This window comes from Carcharhinus amblyrhynchos, chromosome 6, assembly GCF_965287045.1.
Source record: "Carcharhinus amblyrhynchos chromosome 6, sCarAmb.v2.hapA, whole genome shotgun sequence".
NCBI lineage: Eukaryota > Metazoa > Chordata > Chondrichthyes > Carcharhiniformes > Carcharhinidae > Carcharhinus > Carcharhinus amblyrhynchos.
The window spans coordinates 68,017,669-68,044,974 of NC_137329.1; the positions used below are offsets into that span (position 1 = coordinate 68,017,669).

The 27,306-nt window shown below is 43.3% G+C and overlaps 1 protein-coding gene across 1 annotated transcript in view; it reads right to left on the minus strand.

The window, feature by feature from the left end:
* kdm5a (lysine demethylase 5A) overlaps window positions 1-27,306 on the minus strand; it is a 278,206-nt gene that overhangs the window by 61,468 nt on the left and 189,432 nt on the right. The window contains exons 19-23 of the mRNA XM_080190586.1: window positions 17,743-18,098; window positions 15,379-15,517; window positions 13,793-13,972; window positions 5,400-5,558; window positions 111-662 (exon numbers count right to left, since the gene is read on the minus strand). Coding sequence (XP_080046712.1) covers window positions 111-662; window positions 5,400-5,558; window positions 13,793-13,972; window positions 15,379-15,517; window positions 17,743-18,098 — 1,386 coding nt within the window. The remainder of the gene's footprint in view (window positions 1-110; window positions 663-5,399; window positions 5,559-13,792; window positions 13,973-15,378; window positions 15,518-17,742; window positions 18,099-27,306) is intronic.

Consider the following 27,306-nt stretch of genomic DNA (forward strand, 5'->3'; position numbering starts at 1 on the left):
GGCAGTCCCCCATCTGGGAACTGAACCCTGATCTCCCACATGACAGACGGGGTACTAATCTCTACTCTAATAAGGACCTGGTCTCCAGGTAGTTTTGGTTATTTGCTTACCTGCAGGTCTGGATTTGCGGCTGCCTTCTGTAACTCAGCACTAATAATTTTCTCTGTTTTTTCTCTTGCTGCCTGTTCAACCATACGCTGGCTCAACACAGACAGTTTGGCAAGTGCAGAAGAGAGCTCATCTGTGGCTAGGGCTTGCCTGGCCCGATCCTGCCAGCTCATTGCTCTTTCTGTTAGGCACTGCAAGGCATCCCCTTCTGGTAAACGGACTGGGAGCTTCTGAAGGGAAACGAGCAATGAGAGAATGGTCTCAAGACGTGGTCGTCGAGAACGCATGCACAATGGGCACAAGAACTTCACTTCTTTGGTTTGCCAACCTAGTCCTTTCTTCTGAGTGCCGGTTTTGGGTAGAGGAACACAGGTGCTGTGAAACCAGTCTTTACAAAGTTCACATTGAAGCATAAAACCACTGGCTATTTTGCGACAGACACAGAACTTGATCTCTTCAATTCGGTCCACCATTGCCATTTTAGCCAGATTTGCTGCTCTCAGAGAATGCATGGCTTCACATTCTTTCTGCTCCATTACACGGAATCCTGCAATCTGAAGGAAGTCAAAAGAAATATATAAAAATATATCTGGTACATAGCTTGTCAGTACTGACAAGACCTGGGACACACAGTAATAACACATTCATTAATATTTGAAAATTTAATTTCACTGCATATCAACATGAAATGACCGAAATACCAACAAAAACTGTCTTAGCTATTAACAAACCATCCAAACTTTAATGGATGTGCACACATTTAAAAACAGCAATCAACTTAGCCATTATATTCATTAATTCAAAAAGTCACAAGGAAATGTTAGTCTGAATTTTAACCAAGCTATTCATGAACTTTTCGTATTTTGGTCACCTATATTTTTAAAGAGTCTGTTGGAAAACTGGAACGTATTTTCATTCATTGTTTTATTCTTTTCTCAGGATAAGTTGAGAAGTTTTCAAAATAGAACAATACGGCACAGGAACAGGCCCTCTGGCCCACGGTGTTGCGCACATGATGCCAAATTAAATTCTAACATCAAATTAAATAGTCTCCCTCTAATCTTGCATATTCATGTGTTTATCCAAAAGTCCCTCAAATGCCTCTATCATATCTGCCTGTAGCACCATCCCTGGCTGCACTTTCCAGACACTTACCACTTAACGTGTAAAAAAAAACTTGCCTCTCACCTTTAGCACATGCCCTCTGGTATGGAACATTTTGACTCTGGGATAAACATTCTGGCTATTTATTTCTCTCATAATTTTATAGGCTTCTACAGTTCTTCTGTGAAGGAAAATCCGAAGAGCTTCTATGGGTATGTAAGGAGCAAAAGGATAGTGAGGGATAAAATTGGTCCTCTTGAAGACCAGAGTGGTAGACTGTGTATGGAACCAAAAGAGATGGGGGAGATACTAAATGTGTTTTTTGCATCCATATTTACTGACGAAACGGACACGGAGTCTACGGAAATAGGGCAAACAGGTAGGGAGGTCGTGGAACCTTTACAGATTAAAGGGGAGGAGGTGCTGGCTGACTTGAGAGGCAAATCAGAATAGATAAATCCCCAGGACCGGACAGAGTATTCCCACGAACCTTGAAGGAGGCTAGTGTTAAACTTGCAGGGGGCAGATATATTTGAAATGTCAGTATTCACGGGGGAGATGCTGGGAAATTATATATCAGTAAGTTTGACGTCAGTGGTGGGCAAGCTGTTGGAAGGTGTGTTAAGGGATAGGATCTACAAATATTTGGATAGACAGGGATTTATTAGGGAGAGTCAACATGGCTTTGCGCATGATAGGTCACGTTTGACCAATCTATTAGAGTTTTTCGAGGAGGTTACCAGGAAAGTGGATGAAGGGAAGGCGGTTGATGATGTTGACCTGGATTTTAGCAAGGCGTTTGATAAGGTCCCTCATGGGAGGTTAGTTAGGAAGGTTCAGTTGCTAGGTATACATGGGGAAGTAGTAAATTGGATTAGACACTGACTCAATGGAAGAAGCCAGAGAGTGGTTGTGGAGGATTGCTTCTCTGAGTGGAAGCTTGTGACTAGTGGAGTGCCGCAGGGATCAGTGTTGGGTCCATTGTTGTTTGTCATCTATATCAACGATCTGGATGATAACGTGGTAAATTGGATCAGCAAATTTGCTGATGATACAAAGATTGGAGGTGTAGTGGACAGTGAGGAAGGTTTTCAAAGCTTGCAGAGGGATTTGGACCAACTAGACAAATGGGCTAAAAATGGCAAATGGAATTTAATGCAGACAAGTGTGAGGTATTGCACTTTCGAAGGACAAACCAAAGTAGAACGTACAGGCTAAATGGTAGGACTGTGAAGAGTGCAGTTGAACAGAGGGATCTGGGAATACAGGTACAGAATTCCCTAAAAGTGATGTCACAGGTGGATAGGGTCAGAAAGAGTGCTTTTGGTACATTGGCCTTTATAAATCTGAGTATCGAGTATAAAAGTTGGAGTGTTATGGTAGGGTTGTACAAGGCATTGGTGAGGCCGAATTTAGAGTATTGTGTACAGTTTTGGTCACCTAGTTACAGGAAGGATGTAAATAAGGTTGAAAGACTCCTTGCTCTCTGTCCTGCCTAATTGTCACATACCTTCAATATTCAGATCCAATTCTGCCATCATGTAGCTGTGTTTATGTAATGGCTATTGGATCATACTTATTGTTTGTGCTATCAATTAATCTGTTTTGTTTTGAAAATTGTGCACATTCAGACATAGAGCCTTTGGTTTTGTCTTTTTATTACTTTTGTAAAGTCTAGCTATATTACTGATTTGGTTTTACCATTGTACTCTCTATCCCTTCCTGTCATGGTCTGTTTCTCAATTCCCATATTATCATAGAACAGAATCATAGAATCCCTGCAGTACAGAAGCCAGTTGACCCATCAAGCTTGCACCGATAACAATCCCACCCTATCCACGTAACCCACATATTTATCCTGCTAAGCCCCCCTGAAACTAGGATCAATTTGGCAAGACCAATCAACCTGAGCACTCAGAGGAAACCCATGCAGACACAGGGAGAATGTGCAAACTCCACACAGACAGTGACCCCTAGCCGAGAATCAAACTCAGGTTCCTGGCACTGAGAGGTAGCAGTGCTAATCACTGTGCCACCCAAGTATCCGTCTGTCATGCCTTGTCTCTTTGTGTCATCACATCCTCCCAAATTTGATTCCTTGCCCTCACTATTTAGTTTTGCGAGAATCCGAGCTCCAGCACAGTTCAGGTATAAACTGTTTTAACAGTACAGCCCTTACTTTCCCTAGTACCCCATGAACCAGAACTCACTGCTCCTACATCTGTCTTTGAGCCACTTATTTGTTTATCTAACCTTATTTGCCCTTTGCAATTTGCACATGGCTGGGGTAATAATCCAGCGACTATTACCTTTGAGCTTCTGCTTCTTAATTTGGTACTTGACTCTCTATACTGACTATGCAGAACAGCCTTCCTTATTCTGCCTATGTTGGTGGTACCTATATAGACCACAACAAGTAGATCCTTCCCTGTTCCATTAAGTGCTTCTCCAGTTCTGAGTAAATATTCCAAACTCTGGCACCGGGTAGGTAACATCGCTGCTAGGGCTCTTTGCTGCCGACAACAGTGTCAATCCCTCCTCACTATACAGTCCCCTACTACCAATAAATTATTTTTTGTTCCCTTCAATTGAATGACTTCCTGTACCACAGTGCTATGATCGTTCAGCTTATCCACTCTACAGCCCCCAGTCCAAACAAGACAAGCTGAAAGAACCTCAAACCTGTTGGATAATTGCAGAGACTGACTCTCCTGCTCCGAGTTCCCTTACCTTCCTCAGCTGCAGTCATGCCCTCCTGCTCCTGAACATTCACCAAATTGAAGACCTAAGCTCAGTGGTGTGACAGTCGCCTCGCACAAACTGATGCGTTGCTGTGTCTGCATCTCAGTCTCCAGCTCAATGACTCTGACCCAAAGCTCCCCGACTCTGACCCAAAGCTCCCCAAGCCATAGAAACCATAGAACCATAGAAACCCTACAGTGCAGAAAGCGCGTCTGCACCAACGACAATCCCACCCAGGCCTTACCCCCATATCCCTACATATTTACCCACTAATCCCTCCAACCTACACATCTCAGGACACTAAGGGGCAATTTTAGCACAGCCAATCAACCTAACCCGCACAACTTTGGACTGTGGGAGGAAACCAGAACACCCGGAGGAAACCCACACAGACATGAAGAGAATGTGCAAACTCCCCACAGACAGTGACTCAAGCCAGGAATTGAACCCAGGTCCCTGGAATTGTGAAGCAGCAGTGCTAACCACTGTGCTACCATGCTACCCATTTACCACAAACATTTACTGCAGAAATATTTGTCTTGGATCACACTAGTATTCAGGAACACCCACATGCTACAGCTATGACATATCACCTGCCCTTCCATCTTAGTTAACTACTTATTTATTTTATCCAATTATTTATTTTCTTTTATGTACTTTAGTAATCTTATCACATATTCCAGGATTATTTTAAACCGTAGGAATAGAGTAAATCTTAACCACTCACCAGATATGCATCAAAAGCAAGGATAGATGTCTGACTAACTAACAGCAGTGATTTTCAGTTTGCAATCTGTAACTAGTAGAGTGCTGCAGAGATCAGTACTGAGGCCTCAACTATTTATAATCCATATTAACGACCTGGTGAAAGGACCACCTGCATTTCAAACCAAACAACATGGCCACACTGTGAATCACTGCACCAAGGCCAACCAAAGGACATTGAATCTTTTGACTGTTTATTTCCTTCAAGAACAGTAAAACAAAATCTTGAAGCTTATGCTCTCATTCTACCACGTGTGCATTTGGGACCAGGGAATGTGTGAGATGTATGAATGGAGGTTGTGATTTACCTAGCATTGGTTAAGTTCAGGAAGTAATGTCATTAATCAGAGCCAGAAAATTTAAACTCAAAACACATCTAACTACTTATTTTATCTTCAAGTGTGCAGAGTGAAACTCCTACTGTATTGGCAAAGCATATCTTCTCTAAATTTCCAAAATATATTGCAATGATCAGACGTGGAGTGGTAAGATCAGAAAGTCATTCCTTTACATTTCTTCACTTGATTCGTAATATATATCAAAGAATAAGAAACCTGGAAATCTAAATGAGATATTTTGGGATTTATGTAAAAATCAACGAATACCTGGGAAATGAGTTACAGGTACTAATTGATGAATTAAATCTGGAAGTTCAATAGATAAAGATATCTGATACTCACAACTGTGTTTGGATCACTGGATTGTTCAGCCATCTCTTCGAAGTCACTCAGGCTCTCCAAATCTAACTCTCTGTCTTTCTCCATCAATAATTCTTTCATTTTTTTCCGTTTATTCTTTCCACTGCAGTAAACTCCAATATTTGTCCTGGGACTCAGCACCTAACAAGGACAGAGAATGAAATTCCCAGATTTTCAGATAAAACATATTGTAGTCCGGTGTTTTTCTTTTTTCTTCATGTCTATAATGTGATTGAAAATAAATTGTTTCCAAATTGTTGTTCGATTACAGTAATTCCTTGCCACATCTGTGTCTCCTCTCTTGCAATTAAGTATAAATACTTTGATTAGTCTCCCTTGTAATTAATGATTATAATAACACTGATAGGCAATTGCCTATGCTTCAAACAAATATACTAATTTTCAAATCAGGCCACAGTTTTCTTGCTTCTAAAATTGTCTTCAAGTATAGCTAAATAGAGTTATCAAGAAAGGCACAGGCATTTTGCATTGGATTATTAGATAATAGAATATAAAAGCAGAAGGTAATAACACATTTATACAATCCCCTGTTTCCAGTTCAAGCAGTGGGGTGGCAATGGTGGCACAGTGGTTTGCACTGCTGCCTCACAGTGCCAAGGCGTGTTCAATTCCGGCCGCAGGTCACTGTTTACGTGGAGTTTGCACATTCTCCCACGTCTACGTAGGTTTCCTCCGGGTGCTCCGATTTCCTCTCACAATCCAAAGGGTTAGTCAATTGGCTATGCTAAATGTCAGGGGGACTAGCTAGGGTAAATAGGTGGCGTTACGGGGATAGGGCCTGGGTGAGACTGTGGTTGGTGCAGACTTGATAGGCCAAATGGCTGCCTTCTGCACTGTAGGATTCTATGATGCAGCGTGTGCAGCTTTGGGCACTTCACTATAGGAAAATTATTAATGCCACAGAGGAAGTACAGCCTAGGTTCAGTAGCATGGATCCAGGATGAGAAGTTATAATTAGAAGAGTCAAGATATCAGGACTGTTTCAACAGAGCAATGAAAAGTTAAAAGGAAATTTTAGAATGCATTTAAGTACTTCTCCAGTTCTGAGCGAATATTCTAACTTCTGACACTGGGCAGGTAACATTGCCGCCAAGACTCTGTAGTAGACAATAGTATCAATTGCCCCTCACTATATTGTCCCCTACTACCACTATGTTCTTTTCCGTTCCCTTCAGTTGAGTGGCTTCCTGTACCACAGTGCTATGGTCGTTCAGCTTATCCACTTTGTAGCTCCCAGTCCAAACTAGACAAGCTGAAAGAACCTTAAACCTGTTGGACAATTGCAGAGGCAATAGGGAAGGATAATTTCAAGTTAAGGGCGGCACGGTAGCACAGTGGTTAGCACTGCTGCTTCACAGCTCCGGGGACCTGGGTTCAATTCCCAGCTCGGGTCACTGTCTGTGTGGAGTTTGCACATTCTCCTCGTGTCTGCGTGGGTTTCCTCCCAAAAATGTGCAGGTTAGGTTGATTGGCCATGCTAAAAAAATTGCCTCTTAGTGTCTTGAGATGCTTAGGTTAGAGGGATCAGCGGGTAAAATACGTAGGGATATGGGGGTAGAGCCTGGGTGGGATTGTGGTCGGTGCAGACTCGATGGGCCAAAGGGCCTCTTTCTGCACCGTAGGATTAAGAGCAATGTCCTTACATAAAGGGTCTGCAGCTGAGACTGTGTTGCCACAGAAAGAGACCAAGGCATGGGCAGAACTTGGGTGGTAATGTTTGGTACTTAGTGAGTTATCTTTCAATAGAGGGTTTTCACAGGAAATGCAGAATGAGTGAAGTCAGTGGCTTCATTGATTAAAAAGGTTCAGTTCAGGATTAGTTTAATTAAGAGCTAGCATGGACTCAACAGGTTGAATGACCACCTTCTGTGCTGTAAATTTCTATACGTCCAATCTGTTGATCAATTATCAGTTATACTTCTCAAGTGCTCTTTGGGCTTAAAATGTCAATTCCCCAGTCTCTCCTCAGTTCTCCACTCTGGTTCTGCTTCATTATTTGACTCCTGTTGTACAGCCCTGTTCCCACTTATACACTTGGTGTTCATTGTACAAATCTTCAGTTGTGAAATTGAGATTGCCAGGACTTAGAAGATGTGACACCACTAGTTCCATAAACGGTGGTCATAATTTCTATCCTTCATGTTTTATAAAAGCTCCTTTGAGTCAAATGGTCTGTAACTTGCTGGCTCGCCGGCACCGGATGTGGGGATACCTCAAAGATGTGCTGGGGAACACCACTCAGAGGTTCCCGGGTAAGGGTTTGCCCTGCAATTGTCCAGAAACACTAACCTCCCCTGAACAAGTTCACTGGACTGTAAACCATGCGACAAAACAATTTAAATATCATGAACTTTGGATGGTTCTGCCAGCTGGGCACTCATTACTCTGAAAGAGTTAGAACATAAAGTCACGAACTCCAGCGTAACTAGTTTTAAAAAGTCAGACTCAGTCTCGCATAGAACCCTCCTACCCAAATAAGCATCCCACACCCCATAGTGTTCCCTCCACCCAACCCTTAGGATTTCCAACCATCCATAGCAGACCCAAAACCCTCTTCCCGACCAAACCCTCACTCCCCCAATTGCCTTCACGTCCACCCACCCCAACATAATCTGTTCTCATCTCATGCCACAGACATGACCTCCCTTCACACCCATCTGTGCAATGCACCGAACCACCCCCCCCCACAAAATTGACCTGCCACTACCTCCCCTTTGACCAGAACCCATACTCTGACCCACACAAACCAATCCGCTTATCAACCCAATCCTGTCCTCCCCCCCCACCGACCCAATCTCCCTCCACACAATCTGCCCCGAGCCGCACCATATCAGACCTCCCCTCTGACCCGAAACAATGGGCCAAAGGGCCTATTCTACTCTGTATGACTCTATGACACCCCACAGATTGCTGCTCCCTGTTAATCCGACCTGCCCATTCGCTCAACAGCCCTCCAGACCCGTCTTCCCACCATGCTAAATCCCTGATATCCAAACAACCCAGATCCAACACTGGCACCCTCCGGTGTCTCAAACTATGAACTGACATCCAAACGCAACCCCACGACATCTGAACCCCCACCTCATTTACAAACCCCACAATCACCTCAGTGTCCGAACTCGAGATGCCACCTACCTGCACTCACCAAGCCCCATGTCCAAACCCCGCGTTCCCCCCACCGCACCCAGTGTCCAAACCCTGCACTCCCCCCCCCGCGTCCAAACCCCGCACTCTCTCCCATGTCCGATTCCCCCATCACCCCAATGTCTGAAACCCCCACCCATTCCTCTGACTTCCAAACCCTCCACATCGTCTCAATGTCCGAACCCCCACAACATCATCCCGATGTCCATATCTCCTCCCCCACGTTATCCCGATGTCCAAACACTCTCTTCACCCCGATGTCCCGAACTCTCACATCCCATTCCTTATACACTTACTTTCTCTATGGTCTATTATTTCCAACAGGACATTTTAAGCTCTCTTGCTTTACAGCAGCAAGTGTTGTAAAAAAAAAAGATTTGCGTCCTTCTTCATTCCGCTTGTTTTACACTTTGCCACTGGAGCCAGGGTCCTGTCAGAATCTCACCCAGCTGGAGTTAGGAAGATCGGGCGATGCCAATTTGCATGTCCTAGCATGAGGAGCTGAAAACCAGCTTCACTCACAGAAACATTTGTTCCTGATTAAAGTGCTATAACGTTAGGCAGTCACACATATAAATTAGACTGAGGGGGCAGGTTAGTAGAAACAGAAATACTCTGTGAGGTTCATTCATATCTGAGGCATTCAATGGCTTTCTCTTTTTAAATCTGTTTTATTCTGATCATCGGTTTGAATATATTCTTCCGGGTAGATATCGGACTTTCAGTTCATTAAAACCATATAGAAAGTGCAGTTTAAGTTCAGCAGGAGTGTATTAGGAATGGTTGGGAGGTCTTGGAAGCTCCTGGTCTACCAAACATCCACACCTGTGCTCGGTGTGTGGAGCTGCAGACCCTACGGAACCATGTTAAGGAGCTGCAAATGCAGCTCGAGGACCTTCGGGTCATTCGAGAGAGTGAGGAGATAATTGATAGGAGCTATCAGCAAGCAGTCACACCAGGGCAACGGGAAGAAGGCACATGGGTAACTATTAGGAAGGGGAAACCTCAGGTGATGGAGAGCACGCCGGTGGATGTCCCCCTTCAAAATAAGTACTCCTGCTTGAGTACTACTGGGGGGGACAGCTCATCTGAGGGAGGAAGCGGTGGCCAGGTCTCTGGTCAAAAAATTAAAAAAGAGAGCAGAAAGGTAGTACTAATAGGGGACTCCACAGTGAGGGGGGCGGACAGGCGTTTTTGTGGACGTCGACGTGAGTCGCCGATGGTGGTTTGTCTCCCTGGAGCTGGGATCCGGGATGTCTCTGGGCGTGTCCCAGACATCCTGAAGGGGGAGGGTGAGGAACCAGAGGTTGTAGTGCATATAGGTACTACTGACGTAGGCAAGAAGAGGGAGGCAGTCATGAAAAGGGACTATAGGGAACTGGGTAGGCAGCTGAGGAAGAGAAAAGCGAAGGTAGTAATCTCAGGATTGCTGCCTGTACCACGGGAGAATGAGGGCAGGAATGGAATGAGGTGGAGGCTGAATGCATGGCTGAGGGACTGGAGCAGAGGGCAGGGATTTCGGTTCCTAGATCATTGGGACCTCTTTAGGGGCAGGTGTGACCTGTACAGTAAAGACAGGTGGCACTTAAATCCCAGGGGGACTAATATCTTGGTGGGAAGACTGGCTAAGGCTACTGGGGGGACTTTAAACTAGAAAGGATGGGGGGAGGGAATTGTGATGGGGAGACTGGGACGGAGGAGGTTAGCTCCCAGGTAGGGAAGGACTGCAGGCAGTATGAGAGGGAGGTTAGGCAGGGGGTGGAGAAAGGAAATGCCCAGACTGAGGGGCTGAAGTGTATGTATTTTAACGCCAGGAGTGTAGTGAATAAGGTAGATGAGCTTAGGGCGTGGATTGCTGCTTGGGAATGTGATGTGGTGGCCATTACGGATGTCTCAGGGACAGGACTGGGTACTTCAGGTGCCAGGATTCAGATGCTTCAGGAAGGACAGGGAGGGAGGCAAAAGAGGTGGTGGAGTGGCACTGTTGATCAGGGACAGTGTCATGGCTGCAGAGAAGGAGGATGCCGTGGAGGGACTATCTACAGAGTCTCTGTGGGTGGAAGTTAGGAACAGCAAAGGGTCGAAAACTTTGCTGGGTGTATTCTATAGGCCGCCCAATAGTGACAGGGAAGTTGAGGTGCAGATAGGGAAACAGATTCTAGAGAGATGTAGTAATAACAGAGTTGTCGTGATGGGAGACTTCAACATCCCAAACATCGATTGGAATATCCCAAGGGTTTGGATGGGGAGGAGTTTGTTAGGTGTGTTCAGGAAGGTTTCCTGACACAGTACGTGGATAAGCCTACGAGAGGAGAGGCTGTACTTGACCTGGTACTGGCGAATGAACCAGGACAGGTGATGGATCTCTCGGTAGGAGAGCATCTTGGGAATGGTGACCATAATTCTATCTCCTTCACAATTGCATTGGAACGAGGTAGGATCAGGCAGGATAGGAAGGTGTTTGTCTGGAGTAAGGGGAAATACGAAGACGTCAGGAAGTTACTTGGACAGATAAACTGGAAGGAGGCGTTCTTAGGGAAAAGTACCGAAGGAAGGTGGCGGATATTCAAGGAATGTTTGTCTGGAGCTCTGCATGACAACGTACCGATGAGACAAGGGGGTTTTGGTAGGTCGTGGGAACCGTGGTGCACGAAGGCTGTGGTGAACCTAGTCAGGGGGAAAAGGAAGGTGTACAAAAGGTTCAGGGAGCTAGGAGATGTTAAGGATCTTGAGGAGTATAAGGATTGTAGAAAGGAGCTTAAAAGGGAAATTAGGAGAGCCAGAAGGGGTCATGAGAAGGCCTTGGGGGGTAAGATTAAGGAGAATCCCAAGGCCTTCTATAAATATGTGAAAAGTAAAAGGATGAGAAGAGAAGGGATAGGACCTATAAAAGGTGAAGGGGGAAAGGTCTGTGTGGAACCAGAAGAAATGGCAGAGGTGCTTAATGAGTACTTTGCCTCAGTATTCACAGTGGAAACTGATCTGGGAGATTTTGCTACGGATTTGCAGCAGATGGAAAAGATTGAGTATGTGGATATTAAGGAGGAGGATGTGTTAGAACTTTTGAATTCTATCAAGATAGATAAGTCACCGGGACCAGATGGATGTACCCCAGGATACTGTGGGAGGTGAGGGAAGTGATTGCAGAGCCCCTGGCGATGATCTTTGCGTCGTCAATGGAGAAGGGAGAGGTTCCAGAAGATTGCGGATGTGGTTCCTATTTTCAAGAAAGGGAACAGAGATAGCCCGGGAAATTACCGACCAGTGAGTCTGACCTCAGTGGTTGGTAAGCCGATGGAGAGGCTTCTGAGGGACAAGATTTACGAGCATTTGGAGAGGTTTGACATGATCAGAAATAGTCAGCATGGTTTTGTCAAGGGCAGGTCGTGCCTTACGAGCCTAGTTGAGTTCTTCGAAAACGTGACTGAACACATTGACGAAGGAAGTGCAGTGGACGTGGTGTACATGGACTTCAGCAAGGCGTTTGATAAGGTCCCCCATGCAAGACTTCTTGAGAAGGTGAGAGGGCATGAGATCCAAGGGGCTTTGGCCTTGTGGATCCAGAACTGGCTTGCCTGCAGAAGGCAGAGAGTGGTTGTGGATGGGTCTTTTTCTGCATGGAGGTCAGTCACCAGTGGAGTGCCCCACGGATCGGTTCTAGGACCCTTGCTGTTTGTCATTTTCATAAATGACCTAGATGATGAAGTGGAGGGATGGGTTAGTAAGTTCGCCAATGACACGAAGGTCGGTGGTGTTGTGGATGGTCTGGAAGGATGTCAGAAGTTGCAGCAGGACATAAATAGGATGCAAGCCTGGGTGGAGAAGTGGCAGATGGACTTCAACGCGGATAAATGTGTAGTGGTCCATTTTGGCAGGACCAATGGGATGAACGACTACACTATCAAGGGCAGGAGTCTTAGCAGTGTTGAAGAGCAGAAGGATCTTGGGGTCTGGGTCCACAGGACTCTTAAATCGGCCTCGCAGGTGGAGGATGTGGTCAAGAAGGCATATGGTGTACTGGCCTTCATTAATCGAGGGATTGAGTTTCGGAATTGGAAGGTAATGCTGCAACTTTATAAGACCCTTGTCAGGCCTCACTTGGAGTACTGTGCGCAGTTCTGGTCGCCTCACTATAGGAAGGACGTAGAAGCTATTGAAAGGGTACAGAGGAGATTTACAAGGATGTTGCCTGGACTGGGAGGCATGCCTTATGAAGTTAGGTTGAGTGAGCTGGGACTCTTCTCCCTGGAGAGACGAAGGTTGAGAGGCGACCTGATCAAAGTTTATAAAATGTTGAGAGGAATAGATAGGGTGGATTCTCAGAGGCTATTTCCCCGGGTTGAAATAGTCGCTACGAGAGGACACAGATTTAAGGTGCGGGGAGGCAAGTACAGAGGAGATGTTAGGGGTAAGTTTTTCACTCAGAGGGTGGTGAGTGAATGGAATTGGCTGCCGTCAGTGGTGGTGGAGGCGAACTCGCTGGGGTCTTTTAAAAGACTTCTGGATGAATATATGGGACTTAATGGGATTGGGGGTTATAGATAGGTCTATGGATTGGTAGGTGTTGATGTGATCGGCGCAACTCGTGGGCCAAAGGGCCTGTTTGTGCTGTAGTGTTCTATGTTCTAAACATACCATGCCAACGTGAAAATTACCTCTTTATTCCTATTTTCTGTTGTGCGCACTCAAAATGAAACCACATGACGTGGTCATCACAGTAACTATGTTTCCACAATTATTACTACAATCCCCACTCCCACCCACATTCTCCAAGCTCAACTTCCAAGTGCCTTTAAACCTTCAAATGAACCAGAATTTCATCATCTACATTCTACTTCTCTAGTTCTCACCATCCCATATTAGTTTACTATCCATTAACACACTGATTTCAAAATAGCCATCATTATATACAAATCCTTTTGTGACTGGCCAAATCAACGTTGCAATTTTTTTCTGCATCCTGGGCTGCACTGGGCCCTTTGATTTTCTGACTGTAGCCTAGAAAGTGACAATCTCTCTCTCCCTCTGACTCCACTTCCAATCGTGTGAAGCACTCTGGGACTTTTAGGAACAGTTTGAGCACAAACTGTTGTTATACAATGCCTGCCATCTGTCTTCCTGTCATTTAACTTAATTAATTATATTAATTGGTCTGACATTACCAATTCCAAGGTATAACAGCAAGGGAAGATGATTTTCTAAAGCCTTACTTGTAACAACGTGTAGGTAGAGTTTTTCTTCAGGAAGGTTCTGGCAGTACGTTCTCTCCAGGCTCGAGCAGCTGTCACTTGGGATTCCACTTGCGGAAGGGGATCAAGTCGTACTGGGATTGGACGCCCTCTTGCTAGTAAACTTTCTAGCTGATCTAGATAGGCGTTGTAAGTTCCCTTCTAAATATGTCAAAAAATATTACATTAAGATATCATTTCAAAGACTGTTTCCCCACTTTGAAGACAAGATAGTACCTGCTATAAAAAATAAAGAACTGGAGAAGTACCCAAAAATGGCATCCCTTTTGAATAGGCCACCTTGGATTTCCATTAGGGATAAGGGGAAGGTGAGATCTCAGATCTGCTCCAAGCTTGGAGCCATAATTGAGCTCATCTTTTGTCCCTTTTCCAATTACTGACATGCGTACATACAACCTATAAAAATCATATATAGTACCTCAAAATACAAGTAAAGAATAGAAAATGTATCCTGTTAGGGGTCTTGTATAAACCAGTAACTTGCATCATTGTGTTTTTCTTAACAACATTTTCAGATGAGCCTTGTGTAGAAACAGAAACATATATATCACAGGAGGCCATTCAGCTGATCAGATCAGTGCAGTCTTTTCCCAGAGTTCTGTTCACAAGGTCTGCTCTCCTCTAATCTTTGCCAAAAATGTTGAAGCCAAATTCCTTTTGTGCCTTTTGAGTGTGCATTTCAGTTGCTGCTTCAGGCGAAAGTGGTTACTTTGATATCAACGTTTCTTCACCCCTCTCTGACATTTCTTCTCCTTCCACTTATTGTCATCAGTCATGGCTCTTTCCTCTCCTCAAATCCCATCCCCAAAATTCAACAATAAAGCAGCTTTCTATCTCATAAGACAATGATTTGGGCCATGGTGTCAACTTTCGTGTTAAGCATCACCTGGTGTGCATGAGCTCAACTGTGGCATGGAAGTCTTTGCTGCATTTGCTCAGAGGAAGACAGTGGGCTGAAAAGTTGTGCGATTTGCTTCGACATCCTTTGTAAAAGACTCTAACTCTCTCCAAAACTGGTTGCTCCACCTGGTGCAGACTCTGACTTCATACCCACGGAGCACAGTCCTGAGAGTATATATCTCACACTGTTTAGCCATCCCTCATCAGACGTAGCTGTAAAATCCTATGCTGCCAAAACCACCCACTGCCCCAGGAGTATCCTGGCATGCAAGGATAACTCCCCTAGCTTATTAATGTTAACAGCTGTTTCTTAAACCCCTGTCCCCTCTTGCTCCTTCGACAACAAGTGGGAGGATCCCCTTTATCACTAAGGCTGAGACCATTCATTCAGCTGCCTCAACTACTTTCCAGTCCTTCCCTATAAGGAATACAAACCCATTTAGCAAACTAAATTTAGTCACTGCACTTGTTCAGTGTTATGAGAAAGATGGTGTGGACCTGGTCTACCACCTGCATTCACCGACATACATTTCTGATTTGGCCAGGAAATGGATGTTTGAACAATCTTCACAAATTAGTGAAAGCTTATAGACCTGAACTGATCACTTTCCACGGCTTACCGAACAGTTCAAATGTCTCAAACCTGCCTGAATAGCTTCTACTTTGGCCATCCAGTCTTTGGCTTTCTGCAGAGCTTCCTTAAGAACCAGCACATTAGGCAAATATGCAGGAATATTCTTTGCCTCATTTACAATACCATCCAGAGATGCCATACCATGCCTTGGCCTGCAAAGAAAATATAAATAATGCCACTGTCAGCTTAAAATAAATTTACTCTTAAATACAAATTCAAAACCATATTCTCACACTTTCTCAAACCCTAACCCCAGACTTGTTCCCACTGACAACTGTGGCTTCCTCACAGGCCCTCAACGTGGTCACCCCTCAGAGATTCCCAATGTTGAACCCGCTCCTCACAGGCTCTTACATGGCTTGCCCTCTCACACAACCGGAACGTGGCCCTCTCAGATCTGAATGTCCCCTCAAAACAAAGCTAGGCTTTAACCTCTCAAAGATAAACTCAGGCTAAGCCATCTCTCAAACTCAAACATAAGAGCAGGAGTAGGCCATTTAGCCCCTCGAACATGTTCCACTATTTAATTAAATCATGGCAGGTTGCCAATCAATTCCATAACGGCTTTTGACCCACATTCCCTTAATCTCTTTGGATGGTGGTTTTAGAAATGAATTGCTGTTTAACTCGCAATTCCACCACCCTTAGCAAGAAGAAATGTTTATTAGTTTCACTAGGAGACTGAAAGTTCTGGCTCTAATTTTTGGTCCATGCACCTTAGTTCTACATACACACAATCTATCCACCTGGAAGGATGGTGAGTAGATACATGGGATACACCACCTACAACTTCATCTCCAAGTCACATAGCATCATGTGATCTATACAGATATAGATCTATATTTGTCTATATCCAATATAGACTTGGATCCATATTGCTGTGCCTTTGCAGTATTATACCCTAGAACTCCCTCCCTAACAGCACATGGACTGCATCATCTCAAGGCAATAGCTCACCACCACCTTCTCAAGGGCAATTAGAGATGGACAATAAATGCTGGCATAGCCAGCAATACACAATCAAAAATCAAAGAAAATTCTCTGTTCCTGTAATATTTTGAAAACGTCAATTAAATTATCCCTTCATCTTCTGAATTCTAGTAAATACATCCCTAGTTTGTGTAATCGCTTTTATACAGCTAAAGTATGATTTCTACCCCTTCACATTCTATTCTAGATTTCTGGCCAGCATTCTGTTAGCCATTTTGCTTTTTCTGTACTCGTTCATAACATTGTTCTGATCTACTTACCAGGATTCCCCAAGTCCCTTTGGATCTCCACTGTTCTGAGCTTTTCACCGTTGAGAAAGTACCACATTCTATCCTTTTTTTAAGATCCAAAGTAGCTAGCTTCATACTTGCTTATATTGAATTCCATGTGCCACAGTTTTGTTAATTTATTTATCTATCAATGCCTTTGTCATTTTACATGGCTTACAGTGCTGCCCATCTTTATGGCATTAGTAAATTTGGATAAATAGCTTACTATCCCGTCATTTAACTCATCAATAGATTTGCTGAATGGTTGAGGCCTCCAAGACAGTGCCAGTCACATTCCTACCGTGGGGTACCTGCTCATTATCTGCTGCCTTTCACTCAACCAACTTCCTAACCAGGTCAATAGCTAGTCTTCAATTCCATGAGTTTCAACTTCAGCTAACAGCTAATTTGAGCAAAAACAGAAAAATGCTGGAAAATCTCAGCAGATCTGACAGCATCTGTGGACAGCGAGTAGACCAAACATTTCAAGTCCAGATGATCCTTCGCCAGAGCTCTACTCTTTCTCCACAGATGCTGTCAGACCTGCTGAGATTTTCCAGCATTTTTCTGTTTTTGTTTCAGATTCCAGCATCTGCAGTATTTTGTGTTTAGCTAATTTGAGCAAATGCTCTTAGATCCCAAACCTGACACACTTTCCAATCCAAACCTGGATGTGATGCAGTTAAATCCAGTGTGCATGAGTTCCACAGTGTGACAGAACTGGATTAATGTGAGAAACAAGTAGTCATCAACCCTCAAAACGAGTGAATTTACAGTGGGAGGGAACTAGATTAACATCAGGAACAGACACAGTTATTGGTCCATGGACCAACTGTACCCCCGCAGTATGCGGGAGTAGGATTATCAGGAATAGACAGACACAGCATTAAGCCAAATTGCCTCTAAATACATACACTGAAGTAACAAAAATATTGAAGCTGACATAATTTGAGAATGTTGCACTGGTGGGTCCAGTATTCAAAAGACAACTAAATAATGTACACAATATTTCCCAATGTATCCATTTGGAACTGCCATTGAGGATAACTCATTTTGTATCATCTTTAAACGAGACACATTTTAAAAATGTTAATGGCCTCCACTATTGTTCATCATACCTGGCTTGTAGACAAACCTTGGCCTTTTCTTCCCAACGCTCAGACACAGTCAGGAGTTCCTGTAAATCAGCCATAGCCTTTTCCACTGCACTATGTGGTGCCAGACCAATGCCAGAGTCTATAAGTTTCTTCATAGCATCCAGAGTGACTTTGGCAGGGTCTGAGAGGGTGAGGTTAACTTCATCAAGCCAGCGAGCCTGTTGGAGGTGCTGTTTCAGTTTGGGCAGTTCCTGCAACTCCACATCTAACCCGGAGCCAAGTTCTAGCAACAGCTGCAACTTGGATGAATCAGGGATTTCATCAGATAAAGCCTCCTTACTACGTTCATGAAATTCCTCCACACTGTCCAGCAACTCCTGGTGTCAAAGAAAAATAAGAGGTTTCATATTTTGAAATTTCCAATGATTTTGTTTTCACTCTCAAATTACTAACCAGTTCTGCAGCATGCACGAACAGCCGGTCTGTGAACAGAATAAAACCAATGCTGCATGGAGACCAAAAGCTCTCAGTAAAATGGTCTGAAGAATTCCACCCTTCTCTTGGAAAGCACGATGTCTCAGTAAATCACATTACAGCAACCCATCCTCAACCCCACACTCTCCAAGCTCAATACTGACTAGTGAGTTGTATCACCCACCATTTGAAACATAGTGCACCAACAGAGGAGTTTTATACATAATCTTTGAAACTGGTCTGGGAGTGATCAATGAAGGGGTGCAAATGAAGTTCTCTCTGAAAACCCCATGAGGTATAATATCAATTGTCCTGTATGTTTTGACTCAAAGGATGAAGGCAATTTTCTTTTTTTTTGGGATCTTGCCTTCACCTACTTTTTGAAAAGAATTCTGTGCCTCTGCTTATTTTTTTGAAACATAGTTCAGCTTACCTCACCCTTACCTAGTAGCCTTGGTAAGCCTAGAAGGTAGGGACATGTTCGGCACAACTTGTGGGCCGAAGGGGCTGTTTGAACATAAGAACATAAGAAATAGGAGCAGGAGTAGGCCATCCAGCCCTTCGAGCCTGCCCCGCCATTCAATAAGATCATGGCTGATCTGTCATGTTTGTGCTGGTTTTTCTACGTTTCACTGTTATGATATGAAGGCCAGGCCACAAACAGGCTGCCAAGGGACATAAAAGCAGAAAATGCTGGAAAATCTTAGCAGGTCTGACAGCATTTGTGGGGAGAGAGAGCCAACGTTAGAGTCTGAATGACCCTTTGTCAGAGCTCTGACGAAGGGTCATCTAGACTCAAAACATTGGTTCTAGTCTCTTCCCATAGATGCTGTCAAACATGCTGAGATTTTCCAGCATTTTCTGTTTTTGTTTCAGATTGCACCATCCGCAGTATTTTGTTTTTGGCAAGGGATATAGACAGGTTAAATGAATGGGTACTAGCCTGATAAGCAAAATACAATGTGGAAAAACGTGAATTATTTATGTTAGTAAATTTTTTTAAATTATGGGAAACTGTTAAATGTTAATGTTGAGGCAAATGGGATGTTAAGCCCATATTGCAAGGAAGCTGGGGTACAAGGGAAAGTTGATGTGGCTACACCTGGAATACAATGCATAATTTTGGTTGTCTTATTAAAGATATATCCGCCTTGGGATGCACTGTAGAGAAGGTTCATTAGATTTGTTCCTGGGAAGAGAGGGATGTTCAATAATGAGAGGTTGAATACAGTGGGCCTATACAGTTGTCATGAGAGTTGATTTTAAGGGGGCTTGACAGGGGAGATACTGACAGGCTGTTTCCTTTGTGCAGAGTCTAACATTAGGCAGCATAGTCTCAGGATATCTTTTCATACTGAGATGAGAAGGCATTTCTTAACTCCAAGAATTGTGAATCTTTGAATCTCCAACCCAGGGTGGTGTGGATGCTCAGACCTGGAGTTTATTCACGGCTGAGACAGACACATTTTTGGACTTTAGGGGAACCAAGGAATATGGAAATGAGCTGAGAAAATGGACTTGATCAATCATGATTGTGTTGAGTGACAGAGTAGGCTCGAGGGATTCCAGCTCTTATTTCTTATCTCAGAAATAGCTGCAAATCAGGAAATGAAAAGAAGGGAGGAACCCAACAAAATTACAATTACCAGGAAGTGGTACTGGGCAAACTTTGGGAACTGTGGATTGACAAGTCCCTGGGTCCCAATGGATTTTCTCCTCGGTGTTTGAAAGAATGGCTAGTGAGATAGTTGGTGTCTTGGTTCCAATTTTCCAAAATTCACTTGATTGGGGGACGGTTCCAGTAGATTGGAAAATAGCTAACATAACTCCCGTTATTCAAAAAGTGAGGGAGACAGAAAGCTGGAAACTACAGGTCAGTTAGTTTAACATCTGTCGTTAGGATAATGCTAGAAATCATTATTAAACACTTGTAACAGCACTTCAAGGTAATCAAGTAGGGTTAACATGGTTTTTTGGAAATCACGTTTAACAAACTTATTGGAGTTATCTGAAGAAGTAACAGATGTGGTGGATAATGGGGAACTGGTGGTTGTACAATACTGAATTTTTTCAGAAGGCATTTGATAAGGTACCTCATCAAAAGTTAGTGCTGAAAATAAAAGCTCATATGTAGGGAATAACATTTTGCCATGGATAGCAAACAGAGAGTAGGCATAAATGTTTTTATTTCTCTTTGGCAGAAAGTGATGAATGATGTGCCACAGAAATCAGTGTTGGGGCCTCAACTTTTTGCCATTTGTATGAATAACAGATGAAAGGATCAATGGAGTGGTTGCTAAATTTGCTGATGACAAAGATGTGTTGGAAAGTAAGTTGTGAAGATGACATAAGGAGGTTACAAATAGGTTCAGTCAGAGGTCAAAGACTGGTAAACTGAATAACATGTGGGAAAATGTGAGGTTGTCTATTTTGGCAGGAAGAATAAAAAAGCATTCTATCTAAGCAGTGAGAAATCAGAGTTTAGAGATGCACCCTGATCTGGATGTCTTAATGCATGAATCATAACTGGTTTGTACAGGTAAAGCAAGTAATTAGCAAAGCTAACAGAATGTTATTGTTCATTGCAAGGAGAACTGAATATAAGATAAGGGAAATTGTGCTTAAATTGTACAGGACGCTGGCATCACATCTGGAGTACTATGTAGAATATTGGATTCCTATTTAAGGAAGGATATAAATACATTAGCAGTTCAGAGAAGGTTTACTAGATTAATGCATGGAATGGGAGGGTGCCTATGAGGAAGGCTGGATTGTATCTGCTGGAGTTTGGAAGAGTAAGAGGCAAATTGATTGAAACCTTTAATGTCCAAAAGGGTGGATGCAGAAAGGATGCTTCATCTTGTGGGGGGCTCTAGAACTCAGGGTCACTGTTTCAAAATAGGGGTTCTCATATTTAGGACAGGGATGAGGAAATGTTTTTTTTCCCCTCAGAGGTGTGAAAGCAGAAAGGAAAACTACAACAATAATGGTAATAGTGGCTTTAAAATGGCTATTCTGGCTGAGAGCTTTGCATGCTAGAATTTTTGGTCAACCTATAGATTAAAACCAGATGCAAGTTGTAAAGAGGCTCTGGTCTGGGAGCTGTGATCTTTAGCTTCCTGTGTTGGTCAGATCAGGGATTTCGTTCACATTGACCCAGACATCGCGTTTCCAATTTTTATGGCTTTTTTATGTATGAAGCATGCAGCTTGAACTAAGTGTAATGGTGTTGTTCAAAAGTAATTTCATTCGATGTTTGAGACATGCGATCAATTTCTGGTTATACAGTTGGCTGGATGACAGAGAATCTTCCAGAAGCGTGTGGAGAATCATGGATAAAGAGACACACAGTCCTTTGTTAGGCAGCAATAACGCAAGAGACCAACCATCACAAGAAATGTACCCTGAAGAATGCGTCAGAGAAGGAGAAGGTAGATTCTACATCAAGGATATTTCCTGGCCAAGGTTTTCCTAAACTCAGTAATATCTACATTCAGTTAAATCGTTAAAGTTGGTGTTCAGTAAAGAGTTAATGGATTGCAAATGCTTATGTTTGAGTTGGTACTAGAAGTGTTAACTAAAGAAATAATTGAATTACTGCCCTTGTTTGTCTCATTAAACTGGAATGCTTGGAAGATGTTTAAATTAGTAGAAGTTAATGTGAGTGTAAGTTAACGGAAAGGGTCCTGAGAGATAGGATTTATGATAATTTGGAAAGATTCAGCTTAATCCGGGATAGTCAGCACGATTTGTAAGTCCTGCCTCACAAATTTAATTGAATTCTTTGAGGAGGTAACTAAGTGTGTAGATGAAGGTAGAGCAGTTGATGTCATATATTTGAGCAAGGCATTTGATAAGGTTCCCCATGATAGGCTCATGAAGAAAGTAAAGAGGTGTGGGATAGAAGGAAATTTGGACGATTGGATAAGTAACTGGCTGTCTCATAGAATGATGTGGATGTGCCGGCGTTGGACTGGGGTAAACACAGTAAAAAGTCTGACAGCACCAGGTTTTAGTCCAACCGATTTATTTGATAGTAAACTCACAAGCTTTCTAGGGGATTCCCTCTTTGTCAGGTGAATGGAAAGTTCTGGCCTCGGACAGAGCATATAAAGCACAGACAGTTTACAGAATACTGTGTCTCACAGAAGACAGAGGGTGGGTGGTGGAGGGAAAATTTTCAGAATGGAGGCCAGTTACCAACAGTGTACCGCAAGGATCGGTGCTGGGTCCTCTGCTATTTGTTCTTTTCATCAATGACTTGGAAGAGGGGGCTGAAGGGTGGGTTAGTAAACTTGCTGATGACACCAAGATTGGTAGAGTAGTGGATGAAGTGGAGGGCTCTTGTAGGCTGCAAAGGGACATTGATAGGATGCACAGCTGGGCAGAAAAGTGGCAGATGAAGTTTAACCCTGATAAGTGCGAGGTGATTCATTTTGGTAAGACAAACTTGAATGCAGATTACAGGGTCAATGGCAGTGTTCTGAGGAATGTGGAGGAATAGCGAGATCTTGGGGTTCATATCCAAGATCTCTGAAGGTTGCCACAAGTGGATAGAGCTGTGAAGAAGGCTTATAGTGTGTTGACATTTATTAACAGGAGGTTTGACTTTAAGAGCCGTGGAGTTATGCTGCAACTAAACCGGACCTTGATGAGACCACATTTGGAATATTGTGCACAGTTCTGGTCACCTCACTATAAGAAGAATGTGGAAACACTGGAGAAAGTGCAGAGGAGATTTACCAGGATGCTGCCTGGTTTGGAGAATAGGTCTTATGAGGAAAGGTTGAGGGAGCTGGGGCTTTTCTCTTTATGGAATGAGAAGGAGAATGAGAGGCGACTTAATAGAGGTTTAGAATATGATGAGGGGGATAGATAGAGTGGACGTGCAGAGACTATTTCCTCAGGTGGACGTAGCTGTTACTAGGGGGCATAGCTATAAGGTTCATGGTGGGAGTTATAGGAGGGATGTCCGAGGTAGATTCTTTACTCAGAGTGGTTGGGGTGTGGAATATATTGCCTGCTGTGATAGTGGAGTCAGACACTTTAGGAACTTTCAAGCAGTTACTGGATAGGCACATGGAGCACACCAGAATGATAGAGAGTGGGATAGCTTGATCTTGGGTATGGAATAGCTCGGCACAACATTGACGGCCGAAGGGCCTGTACTGTGCTGGTCTATTCTCTATGTAAATTAAAGCTGTACAACAGAAGGTTTTGAAACTTTGAAATTCTCTTCCTCAACAGGGAGGGAGAATCATTGAATATCCTTAAAGCAGAGGCAGATAGATTCTTGATAAGCAAAAGAGTGCAAGGTTTCTAGTGTAGGCAAGAATGTGAAGTTGAGATTAAAATCAGATCAATCATGTATGATCATTATTGAATGGCAGAGCAAGCTTGAGGGGCTGAGTGGCCTACCCCTGTTCCTAATTCATATATTCACGTGCTTGCAGAAGTGCATCGTTGCAGCAATCCAAGCAACACCAGGCAACTTTACGACACACAGCAAACCAAGTTCCTAAAAATCAGTGATCTAATTAGAAAATACTTCTATCTTGCATAGTATGTATCCAATTCATAAAACTCCAGAAATGGTACTGCATCATGCCAGCCAATCAAAGAAATCAAACCACTTGTGACCCGCACTCCTAAGCCCCAGTCTCAACCTGATGAACACAGTTCTATCTCTTCAAAGTTTAGTGACTCAAGTGAAACGAAGACTGGCAGCTTAAAAAAATAGTGGCAAGCCTTCAGAGAGGAGTTAGTTTAGGTACAGACTAGATATATTCCTATGAGCATGGAATGGAAGAAAATAGAAATCTAGAGCTCCCTCTTTGATGATTAAGAAACTTGAATTAAAGATAGAAAAGGGAGGCTTATAATAAATATTGCACAAAATCAAACAGAATACAGAAAGAAGGGAAAAGTGTGCATGAGCATTAGCAGCTAAGATAAAATGAAACACTAATTTTTTTATATAAATACATGAAGAGTATAAAGATAATCAAGTCAGGATTGGATTAAGAATCAAAAATGGCAGATGTTCTTGTGGATGTGGAAATGCCAGCATTGGGCTGGGGTAAAACAGAAAGAAATCTCACAACACCAGCTTAAAGTCCAACAAGTTTAGTTTATTTTATTAAACCTGTTGGACTTTAAGCTGGTGTTGACAGATTTCTTTTTGTTCTTGTGGAGACAGAGAACACGACTTAGTGAGTGAAGAAAGGAATGCTGCCAATGTTATAATAAAGCAAGAGATGGCATTGGAATTGGGTACTACGGAAAAAGCAGGTTAAACGGCAGGCAGCATACACAAAGTAGAAAAGGTCCATTTGGAATGCATCCTGTCCGTTCAATTTTCAGAGTGAGGAACTCAAAATTGGTGAGTGAACGAATCTTAAGAGTCAATCTCCATTTAAAAATCTATCATTTAACTAAAATTTACCAATTAAGCTTCCTCTAATGGAGAGCAGCTGTAATTAGTTAATTGGGCAACTAGTTTAATCCAGTTTATGTAGCTGCAGCACCAAACTTGTTGGCAGTTTTTTTTAAAAGGATGTTACTTCCTTCGAATCCCTACAGTCCAGGAGGTCATCATTCAGCCCATCGCGTCTGCACTGACTCTCCGACATGCTCCATATATTTACCCCACTAATTCCACTAACCTACACATCTTGGGGCACTAACACTAAAAGGAAATTTAGTATGGCCAATCAACTTAACCTGCACATCTTTGGACTATGGGAGGAAAGCAGAGCACTCAGAGGAAATCCTCACAGACATGGATCCTTGGATCTTATGGGAGGCTAGGGAAGAAATTGCAGAGGCCCTTGCAGAGATATTTGCTTCATTTCTTTCCACTGTTGGAGTCCTGGAAGACTGGAGGGTGTTCCACTGTTTAAGATGGGTGGCAAAGACAAACCAGGGAATTACAGGCAGGTGAGGCTGACATCAGTGGTAGGTAGGTTACTGGAGAGGATTCTGAGGAATAGGATCTACCAACATTTGGATAGGCAAGATCTGATTAGGGTTAGTCAGCACAGCTTTGTGTGTGAGAAGTCACGTCTGACGAATCTTTGTGAATTTTCCGGAGAGGTAACCAAGACGATTGATGAGATTAGGACAGTAGATGTTGTCCCTATGGACTTTAGAAAGGTCTTTGACAAGGTCCCGCATGGCAGGCTAGTCTGGAAGGTTAGGTCGCATGGGATCCAGGGATAGTTTGCTACTTGGATTCAATATTGGCTCAATGGTAGGAAGCAGAGGGTGACGGTCGATGTTTATTTCTCAGACTGGAGGCTTGTGACTAGTGATGTGCCTCGGGGGTCAGAGTTGGGTTACTTGTTATTTGTAATTTATAAAAATGATTTGGATACGAATGTACAAGGCATGATTAGTAAGTTTATGGATGGTACTAAATTAGGAAACATCATCGATAGTGAAGGGGGTTTTCAAAAATTACAGGGAAATCTTGATCCGTTAGGGAAGAGGACTGAGGATTGGCAAAGAATTTCCTAATGTGAGTTGTTGCATCTTGGAAAATCAAACAAAGCGCAGTCTTATACAACGAATGACAGGGCCCTAGGGAGCATTGAGGAACAGAGGGACTGAGGAGTACAAGCACATAGTTCGTTGAAAGTGGCGTTACAGGGAGAAAGGGTAGTGAAGAAGGTGTTTAGCACACAGGCCTTCATCAGTCAAGGCACTGAGTATAAGAGTTGGAACATTATGTTAAAGTTGTTAAATTACTGGTGAGGCTGCACTTTTACTGTATAGAATTTTGCTCACCCTGTTCTAGGAAAGATATTGATAAACTGGAAAGGACACAAAGATGATTTATGAGGATGTTACCAGGACTAGTGTGCTTAAGCTATAGGGAGAGGTTGGCCAGGCTAGAACTTTATCCCTTGGAACATAGGGCAATGAGAGCTGACCTTGTTGAGGTGTATAAAATCATAGATAGGATAAATGCACAGTCTTTTTCCCAGGGAAGGGCAATTGAAAATGAGAGGGGACAGATTTAAATTGAAAAGGGAAATATTTAAAAAGAACTCGAGGGAAGTTTTTTTATTACACAGAGGCTGATAAATGTCTTGAACGCGCTGCCCAGGGAGGTGGTGGGAGCAGGTACGATGGCAGCATTTAAGGGCATCTAGATGAATGGAAGGATATAGATTCCATAAGTGCATACGGTTTTGGTTAAGGCAGACATCATGATCGTCATCATCATCAAGCCTGTTCCCGTGCTGTACTGCTCTTCGTTCTTTGAGGGGCAACTTCTTCATGCAGAGGATGGTGTGTATATGGAATGAGTTGCCAGAGAAAGTGGTTCGGCAGGTACAATAACAACATTTAGAAAGCATTCGAAGAAGTACATGGATGGGAAAGGATTCAAAGGATATGGGCCAAACAAGGACAATTGTGACTAACGGGCAATTGGAAGGCACCATGTGCGATATGGACCAGTTGGGCTGAAGCAAAGTGTATGAAAGAGAACTTGTAGCAAAGCGTCAATGTGGCGTATTTGGATTTTCAGAATTCTTGTGATAAGTCCCCATGCAGGTTAGAACAAAGAACAATACAGCACAGGAACAGCCCTTCAGCCCTCCAAGCCTGCGCTGATCACGTTTATCTATCTAAACCAACCGTTTATATCCTGCTATTTCCCCGCTTGTTCATATGCCTATCAAGATAAATCTTAAATGTGGCTAATGTAACTGCCTTAACCACCTCACTTGGTATTGTGTTCCAGGCCCTCACCATGCTCTGTGTAAACAAACTGCCCCTGCACCTTTCCCTCCTTACCCTTACCTTGTGCCTCCTTGTAATTGTCATTTCTGCCCTGGAAAAAAGCTTCCAACTGTTCACCCTATCTATACCTCTCATAATTTTATAAGTTTCTATCAGGTCGCCCTCAGTCTCCGTCTTTCCAGGGAGAACAATCCCAGTCTATTTAATCTCTCCTCATAGCTAATACCCTCCATACCAGGCAATATCCTGGTAAACCTTTTCTGCACTCTTTCCAAAGCCTCCATGTCCTTCTGGTAGTGTAGTGACCAGAACTGAACATAGTATTCCAAATGTGGCCTAATCAACATTTTATACATTGTA